We start from the raw sequence: 20244 nt of genomic DNA on the forward strand, positions 1-20244 counted from the left end.
TGATTTCTCCGCTGACTCTTCAGGTGGTGGGCGTGAGACCCTACCACCAGAAAAAAACCCTGCACATTGGTTCAAAGGACACCACAGCAGTTGAGGGAAATTCAATTAATAATCATCATGAACCTACCAGATTGTCGTAAAATCCACCGGGCTCATAATGTCCTTCAGGAAACCTGCCAATCCTTACCAGGCCTGGCCTTCATGTGACCCCGGACCTACAGCAATGTGGCTGATTCTTAGTTGCCCTCTGAAATGGCCTGGCCAGTGCACTCACATTCCAAGATTAGTAATAAAAATAAATTGCCACTTTGGTGTTCAATTCACTTAGGTATTTTGTTTTCATGCTCTTGTTGAATCTTCAAACAACGCTAATACACTGGCCCTCTTCCTGGCCTTCAGTGATACAAAGGGAAGTCTGTCTGAATGACGAGTAAATGGCCTCCCTAGACTTCACCTGTTGTGATCCGATGGCAGCCTTTGAGGTGTCCTGAAGCGTTACAGAAGCTGTAACCTCCGTTGGTGTTTCCTGCCTCTCTAGACTGTTACCTCTGCGTGAAGGAAGACTGTAGCACCTTTCACAACCTCAGGAGGACCCAAAGTGCATTTCCAGCCAGTGATGCGCCTTCGGAGTGTGGTCATCCGGCATCCATTAACGCAGTTAAGCCTGGCGAGGGGGGGCTCTGTGGTCCCTTCAAGCGCACATTGGCCAAAGCTGGGATTCAGCCCTGGCGTGTGAGGCATCGCAGCAACTAAGCTACTTTTTATTTGCGATGTTAAAAGGATTCAGTTAAAGCAGCTCCAACTTAAAACAATTAGTGCTGACCTTGATGTTGAAGGGCCAATCTCTGTCCTCTGGAACAAACACAGTGGGGGAAATTTATAAACATGCATTCAACCTACAGAATTTGCCAATAAAGTAGCAACAGTTATTGTGAGCTGAACTTAGAAGGTTTACCAGGCTAATACCTGGAATGGGTGGAATGTCTTATGCGGAAAGGTTGGACTGGCTGGGCTTGTATCTGCTGGAGTTTAGAGAGTAAGAGGCAACTTGATTGAAACATTTAAGATCCTGCAGAGCCTTGACAGTGTAGATGTGGAGAGGATGTATCCTCCTGTGGGAGAATCTGAAACTAGGGGTCACTGTTTAAAAATGAGGAGTCACCCATTGACGACAGAGATGAGAAGAAATTATTTTCTGAGGGTCGTGAGTCTTTGGAACTCTCTCCCTCAAAAAGCAATGAAAGTAGAATCTTTGAATATTTCCAGGGCGGAGGTAGATTGATTCTTGATTAACAAGGGTGGGGTGAAAGGTTATCAGGGGTAAGGCAGAAATGTGGGATGGAGGCTAAAATCAGATCGGCCACGATCATACTAAATAACTGAGCAGGCTTGAAGGGCCTGCTCCTGTTCCTGGTTCGTATGTTCATTATCTTCATCATTCAGAGTCAGACAGCACAGAAAGAGGCCATTTGGCTCATCAAAACTACGTTGGCTCTTTAAAAGAATTAGACCCACTCCCCTGCTCTTAACTACCCAAAGTACAACCTGTGCAATGCAAGGAGCAATATCACACGATGCACAGCCCCTGGCCAGTGCAAGGCTATATTACCTAAAAAAAAAAATCAGAGAATCGTAGGACGGTTACAGCTCAGAAGGGGAGGCCATTTGGCCCATTGTGTCTGGGTCGGCTCTCTGCAACTGCAACTCACCGAGTCTCACTCCCCCCCCGCCTTTCCCCATAGGCCTGCAATATTTTTCTCCTCAGATAATGATTCGATTCTTTTGAGGGCCTCGACTGAATCTGCCTCCATCATGCTCGCGCTCACAGGCAGTGCGTTCCAGGCTTTAACCACGCACTGCGAGAAACGTTTTTCCTCATGCCAGCTCTGATTCTTTTGCTGTTCGTCTTAAATTGGTGCCCTCTGGTTCTCAATCCTCCCGCCAACAGAAACAGTTTCTCTCCATCGAGTCTGTCCAGGCCCCCTCACGATTTTGCATGTTCTCCTTTCTCTTGACTGGCACTCAGAAATGCTCTCCTCAAAACCATGTAACTTGCTAACTTTTGTTGGCAGATCATTATGAGATCATTAGGAGGTGGAATATGTTGGCAGCCAGACTCTACTTCTCTTGCCAGCTTCATATGGAACTGGTACTGAGTCAACCTCCTCGAGGAAAACATCTTGTGTACGATCGACTCCTTCATGAGTCATCGTGTTACTGAAGTGGAAGAAAAGTTCCTTTCAGGCTTTCAACAACTACGTGTGCCAAGTGATAATGTTTTCCAAGCTAAACATTTCTATCCGCATCCTCCATGTGTTTGTTATAATCCAGCACATAAGTGGGCTAGATATAGCAGCCCCAGTCTTTTGATCAAACTCAAAGATATCGCCAACCGCAACCCCCCCTCCAAGGGTGCATGATCTGGCTTGCTCTGGCATGCAACATGCAAGCAGAGCGCATTTTGCAACATGCCAAGCCCCCAGCCATCTTGTATCTGCCAGGGAGTGAAGCATGTTTTGCTTTCATTGTCATTGGCATTCATTAAGCATTGATCCCCAGTCTTCAAAGGACTTAAGGAACAATAAGAAAGGGCTGTATTCACAAAGTAGTCTCTTGTTGGGATGGTTTCCCACTGTATTGAAGACCAGATGATGAACTACTTTGTGCTGGCTCATGACATTGCTCTCATCTCTAGATACTTACCACCTACACCAGGTCACCACTTTGAGGTTCATGAGTGTCTTCTCTTTGATCCCAAATCCCAGTCGAATGACATCACCCTGTCGGCCAATGAGTTGGAGGCGAGCTGAGGCAACAAATTTATATGGCAGAATCTATTTAAATAAAGCACTTCAGCACTCCATTTACTTACTCAGTCAGTAGCATCCATTTTAAAAAAAGTCTCTATGAACTACAGTAAAAAGAACGTATGATCAAAACTACAGCAAACTCTCCCAATAAAAGCAGGTTTATTTTTCCAGTGAGATACAGTGAGTGGAGGATAGTAATCTATTCTAGATTATGCACATAAAATCAGGCCCAGTCAGTTAGTGTGGTTGATGGGACCTGCTCAATCATTTACCTTCTGCCTGGGAATCGTGGTGTCGCTATATGCAGCCATCTTTTATTGTTTTTCGGAGTTGGAAGCACGCACATTTTCTTTAAAAACATATATTTATAACTAATATTTGTGTTTATTAAGGTGAGGGATGCTGGTGGATGGAATGTTTTTCATTTTCCAATGTGCATGTTTCAGAAATAAACATTGCTATGACTGACCTAGTCCGGATTCAATCCAGGTTAAAACCCCAGTAACATATCTCAACTCTTGTTACAGAGAGAATTTTAGGCTCTATTTTCCAAGCGCTAATCTGATGCCAATTCAAAATTTCTATACATTGTCTTACTGTTTAAACGGTAATGACATAAAGAAAGGACTGGTATTTATATAACATTTTTAGTAGGGAAATGGTAACTTGCACTCACTGTATTAGTAATCCAGAAGCCCGCAGTCACAGGTTCAAACCCCACCATGGCAGCTGGTGGAATTTGGATTTAATTAATAAAAATCTGAAATTGAAAACTAGTCTCAGTGATGGTGACCATGAAATTGTTATCAATTGTTGTAAAAACCCATCTGGTTCACTAATGTCCTTTAGGGAAGGAAATCTGCTGTCTTTGTCTGGCCTGGCCTACATGTGACTCCAGACCCATAGCAATGTGGTTGCCTCTGAAATGGCTTAGCAAGCCAATCAGTTGTACCAAAATGCCTTAGAAAAGTCCTAACAGCACTGTGTGAGGACCTGCAGTGGTTTAAGAAGGCAGCTCACTGCCACCTTCTCAAGGGCAATTAGTGATGGGCCTTGCCAACGATGCCCGATTCTAATGAAAAAATTAAAAAAAAAAACCTTTCATAAGTTCAGGATGTCCTAAAATGCTTTTCAGCCAGTGAAATATTTGTGAAGTGTAGTAGTCACTGTTGTAATGTCGGCATGCAGCAGTAAACGTGTGCAGAGCAAGGTCCTATTAATACCAATGAGATAAGTGGCCAAATATTTATTTTTTTTCGTAGTTCTGGCTGAGGGATATATGTTGGCCAAAACCCTCCAAACATTTTTCAACCATTACCTTTACATATCTCACAAGCTCCGAAGAAAGCAGAAGTGGCTTCAGTTTAAATGTCTGATCTGAAAGTCTCTGATATTGAGACACTCCCTCAGCACTGTAGCGAAGTGTCAGCCTCAATGATGTATTTGATTTTCTAGTCTGGGGCTTGAACCCAGAAACTCCTGAGTCAGAAATAAGAGCAGAGCACCAGTGAGTGAAGGTTGGAACCTGAGCTCTTGGCACTCATCCCATCCCCCTCCCTGGCCAGTGCCCCGGGCTGAACTAGATTTGCACAAGCTTGCTGACCTGTTTCTTGCTGAAGGACACCTATTTACACGTTTGCAAACATTGCCTGCTTCTGACCCTGCCCCAGTCCACTCACTGCTGAAACCCTTGTTGTGTCTCTGTAATCTCAGCTATCCTAATAATCTTCTAGCCAGTCTCACATTTTCTACACTCTGTAAACTTCAGCTCATCAAAAGCAGGCTGTTCACATGCTATTTTGTACAGTCTGGCTCCCTGTCTTTGCTGACCTATACTTAGCCCTTGGTCTCCCAACGCATCAAATTTAAAATTTTACTCCATGTCTATTAATGCCATCGTTTTCGAATTCATTCATTGGATGTGGGCATTGCAATTTGTTGCCCATCCCTAATTGCCCTTGAAAAGGTGATGCTGAGCCATCTTCTTGAACCGCTGCAGTCCATGTGGTATCAGCGCACCCACAGTGCTGTTAGGAAGGGAGTTCCAGGATTTTGACTCAGCGATGGTGAATAAATGACAAGTCAGGATGGTGTGTGACTTGGAGAGGAACTGTAGGTGGTGGTGTTCCCATGCATTTGTTGCCCTTATCCCTCTAGATGGTAGCATTTGCAGGTTTGGAAGGTGCTTTCAGAGGAGCCTTGGTGAGTTGCTGCAGTGCTTCTTGTAGGTGGTACACACTGCTGCCACTGTGTGCTGGTGATTGACAGAATCAATTTTTAGGGTGATGGATAGGGTGCTGATCAAGCGGGCCGTTTTGTCCTGGGTGATGTCAAGCTCCTGGAGTGTTGTTGGAGCTGCACTCACCCACACAAGCGCAGAGTATTCCATCACACTCCTGACGTGTGCCCTTTAGATGGTGGACAGGCTTTGGGGAGTCAGAAAGTGAGTTAGTCACTGCAGAATTCTCAGCCTCTGACCTACTGTAGTGACACAGTGTTCATATAACTGGTCCAGTTCAGTTTCTGGCCAACGCTAGCCTCCCTGGATGTTGGTGATGGAGGAATTCAATGATGGCTTTGAACTTCATAGGAGATGGTTAGATTCTCCTTGGTGTGATTCCTCCTGCAACCTCATACAGCCACACAACACATCCCTGAACTCTGCCTTGCTTTGATGCTAGCCTTATGTGCATTGTCCCACCATTGACAGTCTTGCCTTTAGTTATTTTTGTCGATGTTAATGGCAGTTAAGTTGTTAAGGTTTAATGGCAATTGCATTGTTAAACAGGTGATGGATATTTGTACACCTATAAATGGGGATAGCTGGGACACTGGTGAGGGGCAAAGTGTTGACTTGTACTAAGTGAATAAACTCTCTCTGCAAGGAAAGACTCTCTGCCTTAGTTTTGACTTCACCAACTGACTTGTTCCATGTAACAATCCAGACCCCAAACTTTCCCTCTCCAAACGACTTTGCCAGTCCAACCAATTTTCCAACATTTAAACATTCCTTGAACTCCACCTCTTTGATCAAAACTTTTGATCTTTCCTCCTAACATTCCCTTTGTTGTCTCAGCATTCATTTTTGTGAGATTATGCCTCAGTGCATTTTGGAATATTAAAAGCACAAATGCAAGTTGTTGTTGAGGCTGTGAAGTATGGTAAGTTTATTGATGTCATTCATGTTCCACAAAACCTTCCCAGGTTAATGTGTCGTAAAACAATCTATGCATTTTATTGATACACTTTATAACTCCTGATAGGGTCTATCACTTATACATCAATATAAGAATATGGTAGAAGTGAAGAGACAAGTGGTATTAATGGTAATGACTTTTATAGTCTTAACATGGTATCAGGTGGATGATTAAATGTATTTCAACTTACTAACGCTTGACAAAAGTACCAGAAGATTTATCTGAAAGCAGAGTTATTTGCATTGGAATGAATGTGAGCTGGATCTGAATCCAGCAATGGTTATTCATTAAGTCCTCCCGAACGTCTGCTATTTGGAGGCAAATTAGAATAAGTTCAACATTTGGTCTTGGTCATCTTGTCACAGGTTGTAAGCAGCAAGTTGGTATTTGAAGTTCAGCCCTTTCGAACAAATTCCGTTCTTTCAGTTCTTTCGAGCAAGTCTGAAGTTTTCACTGTGACATTTTTGAGCTTAATTTGTTCTACTCATTGAGTTGATGGATTATTTTGCATTCCTGGCATCCGGTGGTAGCACTAAGCTTGCTGAGGCCAGGTGTAGTACAGTTAGATGCTCCCTATGCTTTACTCCAACAATATGTTTTAGGTTCTACCTTGGGACAGCAATACATACCATCACTGCAGGCACTGTGTGGGTCTCTCTTGTTAAGCTAATTGGTGGCAAGGTAAGGGCAGCTTTGTGCTGCCTGACCATTTCTATTGAGAACAGGCTAAGTCTCTTCAAATTCACTTCACGTCCCTTCAGAGATGACTTCCATCTCAATTAACTGGGATGGAGTTGAACAAAGAGCCAGAAGTGACTGTGTAGTGTGCTAACTCACTATAGCAATGCATGCCCAGGCCCCCTGAATCCAGACAACTCTAAATAATAGTTCAGCTGAATAAAAGTGATGTTTCTTTTGTTTTTAAAAAAAAAATCAACCTATTAATTAGTGCATAACTTGTGTTTCCAGGCACTACCACAGTATGGATGAGTTCAGTCACTATGACCTGTTGGATGCAGCTACTGGACGGAAGGTAGCTGACGGACACAAGGCTAGTTTCTGCCTGGAGGACACGACATGTGACTTTGGTCACCTGAAGCGTTATGCCTGTACAGCACACACCCAGGTAAAGTCCAGTGCAGACCAAGTAACTTTGTTTCATTTACCAGCACTCAGTTAAACGTCAGTCCACACAAAGGCTATTTGCTTTCTGCTTTGCAATTGTGGCTTGTGTTGCCTCAGTTAACGACAGAAATAAGGGGCTGAATTTTATGCATGGGTTGGGGATCTCGGCCTCCCGATGCAAAAGTCAGGGCTAATCCCGCTTCTGGCCTCGCACAAACAAGCCTCCCGTCACCATCCGGGAGGGAGCCCCATCTCGGGAAGCTGCTGGCCAGTCGAATGGCCGGCAGCTCCCTGGTCCCAGCGGTACCGCAGGGAGCGGTGCCAACTGCTGGGCCTGTGGGCAGCCTGTGAGGGAAGCGAGCTGTGATCGGACCTGGATGCAGCTAAGTCTGGGCCCTCACCGGGGCACAGCCAGCAGTCCCCGGTGAGGCTGGGCAGAGCAGGTGGGTGAGCGGAAATGTGGGGTTGGGGAATAATCTGGGGGGGGTGGGGCTCTGGGCCCAAAAGGGAGGCCCTCCCCCACTTTGCCCCAGCCACCAACCGGTGCTTGACACCGCCCCCCCCCCCCCCCCACTATGGGTAAAATGCCAGCGGTGGCACAGACAGCCCTGAAGTGGCCATTATTTGGTCGCTTAAGGGCCTCAATTTGCCCACAGGCTGCCCGGCCTTCCCCACTGGTAAAATTGAATGGGGCGGGGGGCATGTAGGTCATCTGCTTCTTGTGTTGGGAGGGCCGGGGGTGGTGGGGGGCATAAAATTTGAGCCAGTGTTTCACTTGGTTGCGATTAAAAACAAATCAGATCATGTGTAGTGTCACCGGACTGATTCTTGAAGGAAAAGTATTCCAGGAAAAGGGTGGAGCATAATTTGAAAAAGAAATCATCCATCTTTTCATATTCTGAGGCAGTCTGCTATTCCATTCAGATCAGCATTAGAGGAATTGCAGTTTGATTAACTAATCTATTTGGAGTCTTCAAGAGAACCTATTGAATGTGTTGACTATTTAATGTAGTAAAGATGAATGTGATGTCTCGAGTTAAGGTGTGAGGCTGTATTTAGTTGACTTGAACTGTCCTACATTAAATCAACCCAAATACATTTAATTTCAAATTGGGTTGGGAAGCAGTTAACCCTTAGGATATCAGAGCTATTGAGAAATCAATCCTAGTGCAGGTTTGAATCTCTTGACACAAAACTCATTGAAGTAATCTGATTATCGAGCTGATAATCACAATGAGAGCATTCATTGGAAGTCAAGCAATAACAAAATTCATTACACCAGGATAGTAGCACAGACTTCGTTGGGTCCAATTTAACAGAAATAGTTTTGAGAATTATATTGCAGATGGTCTTTTCAATCAGCATAAGAGTAGGTGCTATAATCATGTTTCCATCTGAATGTATGGCACTGGTTTATGACCTGTTTATTCCAAAGTATCTTTATCTGCAGCAAGCTATTTCCATCTCTCTGCGATGTGCTGGTTATGTCTCTACGTGATGTGTTGGTTGTGCAGTCTGAGTCCTTCACAATCGTCCTCTCTTTCTCTTGATCGGATCAAGGTTGGGGCCATCAACCAATTGATGTCATTTTTTTCTTTCTCTTGAGAGCCTTTGTAGCAAAGATATTAAATCATAACTGCAAAATTTCTTCCAACTGAATTCAGTTACTTTCATCCCTCAATGCAAGCTGCAATCAGCTTCTAGTGGGCAAAACTAAAAGCTTCCTGAATAAAAACCATGCTCATTTAAGGTCAGTGCTGAACCCCAGTCACTACTTGTCATTAGATCTCTTTCTGCTGGAGCCTTTGGATCGCATCATCATGTTCTGTTCTTTCTAATCCCTTTCAGACGACAACCAGCTCTATCACTTCATCACCTTTCTCGATGCCTCTACTTGTCCAGTAACCAGTACTCGATGAGCTGAAATTTCCTCCAACTAAATATTTGGAAGACCAAATTAAGCCTTTGTTTTCGGTCTCCTCTACAAATTCTGTGCCCCATTTCCACTGCACTCCCCCTGCACACCCCCCCCCTCCCCCCCCGGCAGAATCAGACTGTTCACAACCTTGACATTCCTATTGAACCTCATATTGTCTCCATCTTGGTCTCCACTGAGATCACCCACACTCACCTCAGTAACATTACCCATGGTCTCAGACTAATTGTTGAAACCCTCATTCATGCCTTTGTTGCTTCCAGACTCGACTATTCCAATGCTTTCCAGTTCAACCTCCCACCCTCTGTAACCTCGAGCTTACCCCAGATTCCACTGCTCATATCCTAACTTGCATGAAGTTTCATTAAACCTTCACCCCTGTGATCACTGACCTACATTTGTTTTCATTCCGGGGGCCATCTCAATTTTAGAATTTTCACCTTTTGTGTTAAATCCTTCCATGACTTTGCCCTCCCTATTTTGGTACCCTCCTCCAACTCCTATTGTCCTCTGAGATCTCTGCATTTTTCCAATTTTGGTCTCTTGTGAATTGACAATCTCATTTGCTCCACTGAGGGTGGGAGTGCCATCAACTACTCGAACCTAAACTCGGGAATTCCCTCCCTCCCCTTCTCTGCCTCTCTTTCCTCTAAATTGTTCCTGCCCCTTTGTCCAAGGCTTTGGGCACCTGTCCTAGTGTCTCTTTATGTGACCCGGTGTGAAACTTTATCTGATAACATTCTTGTGAAGTATCTTGGACCATTTTACTAGATGCAAGACGCTATAGGAATACAAATTGTTTTTTGTTGATTATGCCTTTTGTATTGCACCTGTAGAATGTGTCTCTATTTGTGTTTCTCTATTTTTACTTTAAATCCACCCTTTCAGCTTTGTCTTATTTGTTGCTTAATATCTTTACTCTTTAAGCTCCTACAATTGATGCCCTTTGCCTAGATTTTCAGTTTGTAACTGTAACAACAAACTGACGGTTATAACAGCAGCCCTCGTTGTAATTTCTCTTGCCCGTTAACAGCTGCTTGGCTGCATCCTGTTTTCCACCCTTTTGACTGTCGCAAGCAAAATATCTCCACTTATCAACCCAGCCTGCCGTGTGTTCAGGGCGTTTTCTGCCATTGTCGATTCACGCAGTCGCTGATACACATCTAGCGATTTTCTGTTTAAGTGGCTGCTCAGCCATTATGACCTTTTTCAACTCCCTGTTTTTAAATACCACCAATAAACACTATCCTAACTTTGAGTTAAATGTTTCTTTTATTATTAGGTCGGTGGCTGGTTACTTTAGTTTCCTGATTGGCCAACTTTGGATTTCTGGAGCAGTTTGTGTTGTTGACAGCTTTTCCTCAACTCAGTCACTGAGCAACTTGTAACTCTGAATCTTTACTAAATAGTCCGGCCTTACTTATTGTGATTCAATAGCAAAAACACTGACGTTTCAACTCTTAGGCATCAACATAGAGGAGCAAATAAAACTCCCACATGCAATTTTTAAAAAAAATGATTTTCCTGACTGTTTGATAAATTTTGATCATCAGAATTGGCAACTGATGACTTCCTTGGCTTCACATTTGTCTTTTTTATTCTATCTCTCTCTTCTTCATTCCACAGCATTTATAAACAACTTTTACGCACTTTAGTGTGCAACAAGATGAGGGATAGAATTTTTGCATTATGGATGTCCATGTGTCAGCATGAAGCACTCCCCAAGTCAGATATAGCACAGCCAGCTGAAGAGAGGGGCTCCCTCTGTGCTCTGCCAGCAACGTACAAATATATTGTCTTCAGACATTGTTCCTGTACCAGAATTACACTTCCATTTCCCACAGCAGCTGTCCTTATAGTTTTCCCTGCCTGAAATAATCATTTAGTACCAGGTTGAAGGGTGGTTGTGTCACCTGGTAGAAATCATAGTCACTCTACCCAAACTCATGTCACACAGGACCAGTCAACGTAAGGGAAGAGGAAACAGCACAAAATGAGGCCATTCAGCCCCTCTTGCCTACATTGACTCTTTGGCAAAAAAGAAAGACTTGCATTTATGTAGCACCTTTCACACCAACACAACATCTCATAGCTCTTTACAACAAATGGAGTTGTTTTTGAAGTGTAGTCACTCTGGTACTGTAGGAAACACAAGCCAATTTGCACACAGCAAACTCCCACAATGATCAGATAATCTACTTTTTTCAGTAATTTTGATTGAGGGATACTCCTCTCCCCTGCCCTTCTTTGAAGATTTGCCATTGGGACCTTTTTGCATTCATCTGAGTAGATGAGGCCTCGATTTAATGCCTCATGCAAATGATGAGACCTCCAACAGTGCAGCACTCCCTCAGTACTGCACTGGAGTGTCAGTTTTGATTTTTCTGCTCAAACCCTGGAGTGGGACTTGAACTCAACAACCTTCTAACTCAAAGCCACAGATAAGCGAGGGAGAGAGGCAAGGTCATGGGGTAGGGGTCATGATAGAGAGGGGGGATTGGCAGAAAGGCCAGGCGGTGGCTCTCAGCATCCTCCCCCCTCACAATGCTGGGTCCCTCAATCAGGCACTGATTGCCTTTCAAAGAGGGATCCTGTGGGAGCCTGCAATCAGATACAACAGGGTTTGTTTTTCTGGGCTCCTGTGTGATTGCCCCACCTGCTGTTGGTTGAATAACATTAATTGTCCACTTAAGGGTCTCAATTAATGACTAGGCAGGAAGGATGACCATGAGCCTTCCCACCTTGGACTTAATTGGGACAGAGACAGGAAGTCAGCAGGGACTCCACTCTGCATCTTCCCCGATTAATGCCCCGCCCACCTTTAAACGTACCTCAGGGGAGGGCATTAAAGTCTGCCCAAAAAGAAAATTAAAAAAAGGAATTTTTATTTAAAAAAAATCTCCAACACTAATTCTGAAGGAATGAGACTCTACACTTGTAAAAGTAAATTTTCAGGACCAGAGAGATCCTTCGGCAGTAATAGGGACTTATCATGTCACCAAAAATTCGTTCAGACCTGAATGCTGCCGATTTCCCTCAGCACTGCACTGGAGTGTGGGCCTAGATTTTGTGCTCAAGTTACTGGTAGATTCAGAAACTCTGACTAACAGATACTTTCTCTGGACTGAACTTAGTTATAGACCACTTCTGCTCTTGGACTTGTTAATGTAGGAAACTAAGAGGCACTTCTACCCAATGTAACTACATTGTTGCAATTTGCTTGTACGAAACTGAATCAGATGTAAACAGCAACAAAAAATAAAATGCTGGAAAATTTCAGCAGGTCTGACAGCATCTGTGGAGCGAGAAACAGTTAACATTTTGAGTCCATATGACCCTCCTTCAGAGCTACAGAGAAGTAAGAAGCCACACAGACTCAAAATGTCAACCCTGCTTCTCTCTCCACAGAGGCTGTCAGACCTTCTGAGTCTTTCCAGCATTTTCTGTTTTTGTTTCAGATTTCCAGCATCCACAGTTTCTTTCTTTTATCTTAGATGCAAACAGCACTTTGCTACTGTAGCTCCTGCTGTCAAAGTGAGAGGAGAACATCCCACATTCTAATGAGTCAAAAAAACAGTTACATTTTTACTTGAGGACAATTCCAATTCTAATCTTTTGCAAACCGTTTCAGCAAGTTTTGGAGTTTGCTCTTGCTCTCTCAATCTGTGAAGACTTAAACCCAAAACCTCAGGTGCAAGGATACAAGGTTTATTTTTCCCACTGTGGTGCACAGTTTCCCTCCCGTATTTACTTAGCCTGCTTTCCTTCCTCAACCTCAGACCCAAACACCATTTCCCACAGGGAGTTGTCGAGAGCAGGCAAGATGCTCTCAGATCTCTTGTTGCTCTGTGACTGAACACTCACTGCTGCATGAGAAACCTAAGCCTCTGATTCAGTCATTTTCTTTTTCCTTTCTTTCCCCTGTGGCGTAAACATCTGTTCATCACCTTCCTGTCATAACCTGGGCCAAAACTGACAACTTGCCCTGCGGGGAATCACTGGTAATGAATCTTACAGCCTTTCAGCTCCATAGTGCTGCATTATCTGCTGAGCTTTCTCACTGTACAGGTGTTAAGAATTACGAGGGGTTTTGGTGAGAGTACATAGCGAGAAATTCTTTCCATTGGCAGGAGCATTGGTAACCAGAGGACACACATTTACAGTAACTGGAGAGGGGAGGGGAACGAGGAGACTTTTTTTTGATGCAACATGTTTTGATCTGGGACGCGAGGCTTGAAAGGGCGACGGAAGCAGATTCAATAGCACCTTGTGAAAGAGAATTGCATATAGACTTGAAATAGAGAGAGAATGGATTGCAGGCCTGTGGGCAAAGATCAGGGCACTTGGGATAATTGGATAGCTTTTTCAAAGAGCCAGCATATGACTGATGGACCAAATGGCCTCTTTCTGTGCTTTATTATTTTATACACCTACACATTTTGAAACTTCAACAATTTCTTTGGTAATATATTTCATAGAGTGACAATGGTAAACTTCCTTTTACCTTCAGGGTCTGAGTCCTGGTTGCTACGATACCTACAATGCGGATATAGATTGCCAGTGGATTGATATCACTGACGTCCAGCCAGGGAAATTCATACTGAAGGTACAAAACTGTTTGTGTTGTTGCTGCATACAGTTCTGAGCTGTTATAACGGTGCACATTTTCATTCCTCCCTTATTTTCTTGTGTTATAGCTTCAAGTGAACCCCAACTATCTTATACAGGAATCAGATTTCACAAACAACGTTATCAGATGCAACATTCACTATACGGGGCGATATGTTGCCACGACGAATTGTAAAATCACACAGTAAGTATTCCAAGTCTTATTCTTTGATTTCTAAGTTCTGTCAGCCTGCCGAACTCCAGCCTCTACAAATTTCCTTTGTCCCAAAGCTCTTTCCTATCCTGCACTCAGTCCATCCTCTCTAACCTCCATTGACTCCCTGCCTCCCAACAAAGGGAATTCAAAGTCCTCATCCATATTTAATAGCCTTGCCACCACCTTACCCTCCCCATCTCTATTACCTTCATCAGTCCAATGTACTAACCCATGCCAGATGAGCCTCCAGCTTTGGCTTCCTGTATATTCACCTTTTCCTGCTATTCCACAGGTGACTCCAGAGCCTTTAGCTGGTTGACTTTGAGCTTTTGACCACCTGTCATAAACCTGTCCCCTTTACTGCTTCTACATTTGAAAGCCTCCTCAAAGATTCTTTTGTCTGTGTGTGAGTTTATGTGTGTGTGTATGTATTGACTCCATTGGTAGCACACTCTGAGTCACAGGGTTTTGAGTTCAAGTCCCACTTGAGCATAAAAATCAAGGCTGACGCTCCAGCGCAGTACTGGCCGAGTGCTGCACTGTTGGAGGTGCCATCTTTTGGCTGAGGTGTTAAACCGAGGCCCCGTCTGCCTGCTCGGCTGGACACAAAAGCTCCCATGGTACCATTTTGAAGAAGTGCAGGGGAGTTATCTCGGGTTTCCTGACCAATATTTAATCCCTTAATCAATATCACAAAAACAGATTATCTGGTCATTATCACATTGCTGTTTTGCAAGTTTGCTGTGCGCAAATTGGCTGCTGCATTTTCTACATCACAACAGTAAATAAATTTCAAAAAGCGCTTCATTTGCTGTAATATAAATGCAATCTTTCTTTCTAATAAACCTACAGTTGTCTCCCTCAACCTTTGCCCTAGTACTTTCCATCTGTTTCTTCTGGGTAATGTCCTTTGGGTAGGGAGGATCTTTTCTTTGATTAAAGGTGCTACATAAATATTAGTTGTTGTTAACAGGCCCCTATAGTTTGTTAAGCAAGGGTGTGTTAAAGGAAGATATAAGCAGCTCCCAGAGAAACACCTACTGTTTTTGCATATCACACCTGTATGGCTTAAGTACAAGGTTTCACATTTCCTCATCTCTGGTATCATTAAAATTTTTGTTCAAGATACTCGAACATTAGTTGGATGGCTCCCTTGCTGTGCCACAAGGTGAGAGCCCACACCCATGACTTCCCATGCTACTCGTCTATAATCTCTGCTGTTGCTGTTGAATGAATTGTTACACCAAGAAGTACGTAGCCATGGGTTGTTCCTGTGCCCTATCAAGTGGCTGATCATTGAATTCTCGAGGCCTGGGACGATGTTCCTTGCTGGGGGTGAGAGGGAGGCTGTCATGTTCTTCCAATAGACCTAAATACAATTGCCTCTCACATCTCGTCCACCCAATCATGTAGTGAAAAAAGAATAAACCATGGCCAAATATGGTAAATGATAACTAACACCACTTGTGAAGTTGGCGCAACTTGCTGATTGATGGACCTCTCCATCATTGTCTTGCTGGCCTAGCAGGTCCACGTGAAGAGCAGCAATTGGATTGTCCATCTTTTAATCTATTCTCCACCAATAATATCTTCAAGGACCCCTATTAAGTTGGTGTGCTCTCCCGTGTGTGCTACTAATGTGTAGATGTTAAATCTCTTCCATCAAGTCACACTTTTATGTTGCTAAGCTACAAGTTCCACGGGCAATTTGTTCCTTCCACACTGCTGCGTGTCAGCTTCCTATCTCTCTCTCACAAACTACATGACCAAAATAATACGGTGTTGACTTGCTCTTTCTGCCCATCATCTTTCTCTTTATATTCATTCACCTGTTGATCCAATTATTGGTATTTTTAATTACCCTGCATATCTTCTGGGATCAGCAAGTTTTCTCTTTAGTTTTGCTCTTAGCATATGGGTGATGCCCCATTTTCTAGTGACTGTGAGGAGGGTGTTTGTGGGCCTGAGTGGTTTGCATGGCCACTTTGAGAGCGAACGGACAAAGAGCAGGATTCTTGGGTCATCAGGCGGGTGCAGTGGGCAGGCCCGAGAGCAGCTGGGGAAACGGGCTGCTGCCTGCGATCGGCACCACCCCCCCCCCGCACCAGGCCGCAATTTCACGCCAGCTGGCCAATTAACGGGCAGCGCTGCTGGGGTGGGGGCAGGAGGAGGGCGGGCGCTGAAGTCTGCGTGGGTGCGAGGGGGAGCACACCCTGAAAGCTCCCTGAAGGCGGAAAGCTGCCCCAGGGAGCTGAAGAACTTTAAATATAAAAATAAACAGGATGAAATCCCCCAAAAAATGTCCACCTGTAAGAATCACTCGCCTAAACATACTGGTGATAAAAACTAATTTTTAAAAATGCAAAGGCCGCTTGGCCAATTCGCCCTCCCACCAACGGTAACGTTGGATGGGCACTGATAAACCACCGCTAACTGAAACTTTACCGGCCTAAGTAGGCCTCCTAATTGTCGGCGGGCGCGCTGCCAACTCTCGCATGCACCCGCCGACCGAAATATCGCACAAGTGCGCAATGACTGTCAGGAGGCTCGCCTGATGTCATCGTGCCCTTTTTTTTAACGCCCGATCGGGTCGGGCACCCGCCTACCCACGGGACATAAAACCCAAAGTGTGGGACCTGGAGGCCATTTTGTTGGCATTCCTGAAGCACATTCAGTTTGAAATAAAGGAAGGAAGCAAAGACTCGAACTTACATAGCGCCTTTCGTAACCTCAGGATGTCCCAAGGCGTTGACTGGCGATACGATGATTTTGAAGTGTAGTGACGGTTGTAGCATTGGGAACACGGTAGCCAATTTGCACAGCAAAATGCCATCAAACAGCAATGTGATAATGGCCAGATAATCTGTTTTAAGCATTTGGTTGAGTGTTGAATGTTGGCCAGCACCTCGGGGATAAGTCCCCTGCTCTACTTTGAAATAGTGCCGTTGGGATCTTTAATGTCCACGTGAGAGGGCAAACAAGGCCTTGATTTAACACCTCATCCAGAAGGCTGCAGCGGACTTGAACCAGCAACCTCCTGACTCAGAGGCAAGAATACAAACAGTTGAACCTTTGGTTTTTAACAGAATTCGTGGCCTCTTCCCATGTCTTCAGCTCACGAATTGCTCAAGAGCTTCGGGTCACTGTACCACACAGTCCTCTTCATGCTACATTTCAGATGCCCTCATGTTGCCTCCTGCCCCTCCTCCCACCTTTAATAACAAGCTCTTTCCTTACAAAGTAATTTCTCTGCCCAACCACGAGTTTGATTTAAACATGTCTGACTTCAGTAATTTATCTCTAGGTTTTAAAAGAAACCCCTCTACATACATTGCAACTAAAAGAAGACATATGTTGCATAAGATTTTCTCATAAAGTTACAATTCCAGGAGGTGCGGGTGATGTTGTGAAGGAGCTCAGCCCACTTATTGTAACAGCCGGCGGAGAGCTTGAATTAAAATAGCTATTGATAGACCAACAGGCAGTGCAGTGGCTTTAGTTTTACCTCCTGAGGCCTAGCTTTGAACAAGGCCAGACTGAATGGATGAAAGTCTACTCTGCTCGTTGTGAAGTGGCTGAAGGGAGTTTGGGCTGTCTAAACTGACTTCCAATTTGGCTTTGATGAAACCATAAAGCTGACCCTAATTTTGGCATTAAACTGGTAATGCCATTTAGATGGACCATAAAGATAGGTGGCAGGGAAAGAGGAAGAATTTGCAGTTTTGCCATCGAGGTGGCATATAAACATGGCAGCGAGTGTTGCCAGTGTCCTTCCATCACCATAAGATGTTGCACATGCAAAAAATCCACTGGGGATGGGCTGGTTTTTTATGATGCAGTTTTGCAGATGACTGAAGAGACCAATCCATAAGGAAGGTTCCACCACAATTGCCACATATGAGCTGATTAGTCGGTGTTATTGTGGATTGTTTTCGGGTGTTGGCACCTGTTGCCAAGCTGCTGTAGCTACTATCACCATGGTGACGCACACCAGCCAGAAATTTTCTTCCGTTGTCAGCTCGTGACTCCTGTGTGAGAATGAATGTTTGGTACCTTCAAGCCAGCCTTGCAAGAATTCTTGAAGTGGAGCTTTGGGTGTCCTACTGATCACTTGGATCTGGCTACCTTGCCACACAGAAAATCCTTGGCTAGGCATCTGACTTCCATTCTGCAAACATGCCCGAGCCAACAATGTCGCCTCTGAGCGCTGGCATAATTGGGAGATTAGCCTTTGCGAGGACTATCGCAGTTGTGACTTTGTCTCCCCATGAGATGCCGAGAATGTGCGGCAAACAGTGAAGTTGAAAATTGTTGAGCTTCCTGTCTTGATAGCTAATGCCTTTCACATAATGAATCGTCTCAAAGCACTTCACAGGAGCATTATAAAACAAAGTGTGACTTCATAAGTCATGTATGGAATTCTTAGGGAAGAAGACCAAAAGCTTGGTCAAAGAGGTCGGTTTTAAGGATCGTCTTAAAGGAAGACAGATGTGTCGGGCGGGTGTTCCAGAAATTAGGGCCTATGCAACTGAAGGAGCACAGGAGGCCGGAATTAGAGAAGTGCAGATAGCTCAGAGGGTTGTGGGGTTGGATGAGCTTTCAGAGATGGGGAATGGCGAGGCCATGGAAGGACTTGAAAACGAGGATGATAATTTTAAAATCAAGACATTGCTTGACCAGGAGCCAATGTGGGTCAGTGAGCACAGGGGTGATAGGGGAACAGGACTTGGTGCAAGTTAAGACAGGGGCAGCAGAATTTTGGATGACCTCAACTTTACAGAGGGAATATGGGAAATCAGCCAGGGGAGTGCATTGGAATTGTCATGTCAAGATAAAAAGACAAGACCCTTTTTTGATGAGCGTAAAAGATATTACGGGACTATTTTGAAGAAGAGTGGGGGGGGTGCTCTTCCCGTTGTTGTGACCCATATTTATCCCTCAACTAACATGACTGCAACAGATCATTTGGCCCATCAGTTGTACACAAAATGGCAGCCCTGTTTTCTACATTACAACAGTGACTACACTTCAAGAGTGTACACCAATGGCTGTCAAGCACCTTGGGACACCCTGATATTGTGGAAGGTGCTACATAAATGCAAGAATCGACACAGAGGGCAGAATGTTTAGGTTGGCGCATGGGCGTGCGCTTGACCCTATCGGACGCGAAATCGCGCGTGGTGACGATATTTCGATTGATGGGCGCGCACGAGTTTTGGAAGCATGCCCACCGACAGATAAGAAGACAATTGAAGTTAAGGTTCCAATTATCCCCGATTTTTCGTGGTCCGTCCAACCTTACGATTGGCGGACGGGCGAATCTGCCGGGCGGACTTTACATTTTTGATGAAACCTCATCCAAGGAGGTTTCTGTCATTACGTTTTTAAAAAATAGAAATGTACGGGCAGAATTTTCATCAAGTATCTGTCCGGGTGACTGATTCTGATGCGTGGACGTTTTTTTTCCGGGCTTTAAAAATCTTTATTTCATTGTTTTGAAGTCTTCGGCTCCCCGAGCCAGCTCTCTGCCTTCAGGGAGCTTTCATTTGGCTCTTGCCCGCGCCCGCACTTACATCAATACCCGCCCTCCCCCCAACCCCGCCACCGCAGTGCCAATTGGCCAGCCAGCGTGAAATCGTGGTCTGTTCTCCGGCTGCTCCCGGACTTGCTGACCGCGCTCATGAGCTGACCTAAAAAACCTGCCCTGAGTGTGTGTTTCCACCTGTAGGGAAGAGCACAACAGAGGCCATCAATACAAGATAATCACCAAGAAACCAAATAGATCATTCAAAACAAACTTCTTCCATTCCCAGAGTGGTGGGAACTTGGAACTCGCTACCACAGGGAGTAGTTGAGGTAAATAGTATAGATAGATTGAAGGGGAAGCTATATAACTGTATGAGAAAGAAGGAGAATAAAGGGTTATTCTGATTGACACACATGAGAAAGGATAGGAAGAGGCTCATGTGGAGCATACAAACCAGCATGTGCTGGTTGGGCCGAACGGCCTATATCTAAATTTACAATTCTATGTAGTCTTGTTCTTCTTAAAAAAAACCCGGAAATGTTGGAAATAGAAATAAAAACAGAAAATAGTAAAATAGAGAACGTCGAGGTCAGTCACTATCTGATGGATTGTTTCCGAAGGGAGATGCTTGAATTGGCAAAGCTGCGATGGAGGGAAAGCAACAAAAATTGAGTCTGTCCTGTTCTTTCTGTTTTGGTTGCTGACAGAATTCTCCAGAGTGAATGTCCTACTTGGGTATCTTGTGTAATGTATTCATGAGGCAGTGCACTCCAATTGACTACCCCATGCTCATTACCCAACAAGGCCATGGATATTATGCATGT

At 44.5% G+C, this 20244-nt stretch overlaps 1 protein-coding gene across 1 annotated transcript in view; it reads left to right on the forward strand.

The window, feature by feature from the left end:
* loxl1 (lysyl oxidase-like 1) overlaps window positions 1-20244 on the forward strand; it is an 83766-nt gene that overhangs the window by 51549 nt on the left and 11973 nt on the right. Inside the window, exons 4-6 of the mRNA XM_041178467.1 lie at window positions 6977-7133; window positions 13579-13674; window positions 13766-13881. Of these exons, the coding sequence (XP_041034401.1) occupies window positions 6977-7133; window positions 13579-13674; window positions 13766-13881 (369 nt within the window). The remainder of the gene's footprint in view (window positions 1-6976; window positions 7134-13578; window positions 13675-13765; window positions 13882-20244) is intronic.

Source organism: Carcharodon carcharias, chromosome 32, assembly GCF_017639515.1.
Source record: "Carcharodon carcharias isolate sCarCar2 chromosome 32, sCarCar2.pri, whole genome shotgun sequence".
NCBI classification, from domain to species: domain Eukaryota; kingdom Metazoa; phylum Chordata; class Chondrichthyes; order Lamniformes; family Lamnidae; genus Carcharodon; species Carcharodon carcharias.